The sequence below is a fragment of the Juglans regia genome, chromosome 9 (genome assembly GCF_001411555.2).
Source record: "Juglans regia cultivar Chandler chromosome 9, Walnut 2.0, whole genome shotgun sequence".
Classification (NCBI taxonomy): Eukaryota; Viridiplantae; Streptophyta; class Magnoliopsida; order Fagales; family Juglandaceae; genus Juglans; species Juglans regia.
In genome coordinates this window covers 22,053,657-22,057,262 of record NC_049909.1, presented here as the reverse complement: position 1 = coordinate 22,057,262, position 3,606 = coordinate 22,053,657, and the positions used below count along the sequence as shown (strand labels likewise).

General features: G+C 46.3%; 1 protein-coding gene across 1 annotated transcript; it reads right to left on the bottom strand.

Moving 5' to 3' along the window:
- Nucleotides 1-398: 398 nt before the first annotated feature.
- On the bottom strand, nucleotides 399-3,225 carry LOC108992497 (transcription factor TCP4-like). Its single transcript, XM_018967097.2, has 2 exons — nucleotides 844-3,225; nucleotides 399-732 (listed from the first exon to the last, which is right to left on the bottom strand). Exon 1 carries the CDS (start codon nucleotides 2,131-2,133, stop codon nucleotides 883-885), a length of 1,251 nt encoding a protein of 416 aa, XP_018822642.1. The 5' UTR covers nucleotides 2,134-3,225; the 3' UTR covers nucleotides 399-732; nucleotides 844-882.
- Nucleotides 3,226-3,606: the final 381 nt, after the last annotated feature.

Genomic DNA, 3,606 nt, shown 5'->3' with positions numbered 1-3,606 from the left:
AGGAGAGAGAATTGTGGAAGAAACACATTTACTTATCTTAACAACAATCTACTGTTCATGGAAAATGACCTCTAGTCTGGTGCTCCCAAAATCTGAGCAACGAAAGAGATGTAAAAGATAAGATAGTCTTTCAATTCTTCTTGCAGGTTTAAGGAAGTTCTTCGAGGGGCAAATCGAACTGTTTCGGTGTAAAGTATTAAAGGAACAAAACAATCAAGTCACCATTATTTTTTTTTTTTTTTTAAAAAAATCGCTTTCATGTACTAAACAAAGTGACCATTTTTAAAAGAGAGATGAAAGTGAGAGAAACACATTACTTGAACTGGTGTTGCCGGGTTTTTTGACCATTGTTCGAAACAGTGCCATATTCTGCATTTGGTTTCAACTTTCACCAGCAATTAGAACAAACTGGTTGATGTTTCACCAGATGAAACTCATAGAAATGAAAGTGAAAGCAGACGGCTTGACATATAGATTCTCACAACAGAAACACGCAGAAATCCAACAAAGCTTAAACGAAGTCGAGCTGTAACAGCTCACTCAAACATCACAACAAAGGTAGAGCGAAACTAAACAAACCGTGGACAGAATAATAGCCTGAAAGGAGCTTAGATTTTTTTCTATCCGCGGAATATGCCATCGGACCAAATTGACTGAAAATTCCCTCTCTCCACATTCTCAATTGACATCATAGCTAATTTCCTTGGTCTCCTTGTAGACAATAGAAGAGCCCTGCGAAAGTATTTTAATAAACAGGTAGAGATTTGCGGGAAAACAACGTTAAAAAGTCGGTAAATGAGACACATTTAGATGAATTTGAGAAGTGGGTTTTGAAGACAGCACCTTGCAAAGAGAGGGAAATCGGTTATTTTATTTGGTCGATCAATGGCGAGAATCAGAGGAAGCAGAAGACGGCTTGTCGGAGATGCCGTCGTGCTCCTCTTCACCCTGGATTCGCGCTGGAATTCGAAACCCGGAGAATCCGCCGGAGGCAAACCCGATGCCCGACATCGAAGGCTGATGGATTGATGGCGGAAGTTGATGGTGATGGGCGGAGACGGTGCCAATTGACGGGTCTATCCAAGCGCGAATGGAAGGGGTGTTGTTACTGGACTGAAGGGGTCCCCTCTGTGGAAAAAACTGGTTTTGGCCGAGGAACGGCGGTGGGGGAGGCGAATTGAAGATGAATCCACCACTGCCTCCACTGCTGCCACTACCAGTTTCTGCACCAGCAGGATTCCAAGCTATCATTCTCTGGAACCGGCCAATCTCTGCTGGGTTGTGGTGCTCAGGCCACCCGGCAGAGGATCCATCAAAACCCAAAGGGGTAGTTCCAGAGAAAAACAGCACCGGCTCATTTTGATTATGATGGGTTTGAGCCTGGTGCTGGTGTTGGTGCAGGAGATCGATTGGGTCGTGAAAAGACTGAAGTGAGAGCCGCAGATCTTGGCTCTGGCTGCTAGTTCTTGACAGCAAATCTGGTGGGTAATTCTGAAAATGTATCGGCGGAGAAGAGTGTGCTGTCTCGGCCGATGCACCCGTTGGGAAAAAGGACTTAATTGTGTCAGCAATAGAGTCCGAGTCCAGCGATGGTGGAAGAAAACTCGAACTATTATTCGGGTTCTCGCCCATTTGTGGTGGTTGAAGGTTCTGCATATTAATTTCTGAAACTCTGCCACCATCGCAACCCACCGTTGCAGTTCTACTTCCAGAAGCAATGGCATCCACCGCACGACTCCGGTGGATAGCAATTGCGTTCTCGTTCTCGTCGATGATCTGCGGCGGCAGGTGATGCTGCTGTTGTTGTGAGGTGGTGGAAGTGGTTGGGTTCCATGCTGGGAGCTCGGCAAGCTCGTCGATGGCGGCCTTGGCCTTTTTTATGAGCCAATCCACTGCCTTGCTGGGGCGGTCGTAGCCAAGGCGGTCCTGGACATCGTAGAACTGGATAGCTGTGTGGGCGGAGAGACGGACACGGCGGTCCCTGGGCCCCTTGGCGGTGCAGACCTTGCTGTGGCGGTCCTTGCGTCCAGTGGAGCGAACAATGTGGCCTCCTTGGACCTCCACTATCTCGCCGCCTCCGCTTCTTATCCCCAATCTTGACGATGTAGTGGCTTGATGGTGGCTCTCCCCCATTTGTCTTGCATATTCGATGCAAGTTGAAGGAGGAGTAAAATAAGAGCGTTTCTTTGGGGGCTGCGGTGGCTGTGGTTGTGCGTCTAATCCTCCATACAAATGTTGGGGATGGTGTTGGTCTTGATGGGGGTAGTGGTGCTGGAAATAGAAGGATGCCTCCTGCTGTTGATGATGGTGATATTCTTTTTGTTGCGACGGTGAATCTTGGTCTTCTTCTTCTCCTTCTTCTACATGCCTTGAATTTAGAACTAGGTTTTGATGGCGATGATGATGATGATTCCTTTGAGGATCCAGACTCAGGCCCTTGTGCTTTTCCCCTTCCAGCTTTTAAAGGAGCAGCACGCTTTTTCTTAGTGGGTCGATGATTCTTTACTCTCCCTTTGCTCCCCACTCTATTCTTGTTGCTTGTGCAGCTGCCACCGCACTGAAACCTGATTCTACTGCTTCTGCTTCTCCCAAAAGGCCCTGCCATTCAGTTTTCCCAGTTTCCATTACCCAACACCACAAACCAAAGCCCTCTAAGCTGGAAAAAAAAAAAAAATACTACAAACCAGACCCAGAAGGCTAAGACCAGCCCTATTTTCAGCCTAACCCATCTCTCTGCCTCTCTCTCTCTCCACACAGCTTTTGATAATTGTGCCTATTTGATGCACCTAGCAGTATATACCCCCAACCAAACTGAAAATATGTCAATTGGTTAATAATTAATATCCCCCGCTTGACCAAGCAAACCCAGGGAACTAGAAAAACCTATTTCAAGAGGGATTATCTTGGGAAACCTCCTGCAATTTTTCCATGCTGAGAGAGAGAAGAGAGAGAGAGAGAGTGAGTGAGGTTTGTGTGGAGGTGGTGGAACAGTAAATAAAGGCTATAGGGAAGAGGAATTCTTTCTGGGCCTATAGGAGCCCTTGATGATGCCAGTGGGGAGGGTGGCAGTGTTTGGTCAGAATGAGGATTAAAGATCTCCGTGATCTCATCACTGCGTCTGCTGCTGTTCTTGTACTAGCTACCCTGCACAAAACTCCAAACCAAACTCTTTCACATTCAATCAACTAACGTTTTGCTCCCCCCTCACCCTTTCAACTTTCACCCCTCCCCCTCCGCCTCCCTTCCCTTGTTCGATCAACTAGATGTTCTTCGGTTGTTTTTTTTGTTATTTCTATTTTTTACTTCCTGGTTAGAAAGCTAGAATCGTTCGTTGTTAACATAGCTGTAGTGGACTGTCGATCAGGATGCTTCGGCAGATTAGATCCTTTATATGCCACCACCATCACGCTTCTGAAAGTGACCCACCCTGACACCTCTTTCTCTCTCTCATGCTTCACTCAAAAGACATAACATCATTTCTCTCTCTTTTTCCATCTCTCGGTCGATCGATCTTTTTCCCTTGTACGTTGGTTTTGGATTAGTACTTCAAACTGCATCTTAACGACCTGTCTTGTTCTTTTTTTTTTTTTTAATCCTCCACTTGTA

Coding starts and splice junctions, on each gene's coding strand:
- LOC108992497 (XM_018967097.2), bottom strand. CDS start 2,133: ATGGGGGAGAGCCACCATCAAGCCACTACATCGTCAAGATTGGGGATA.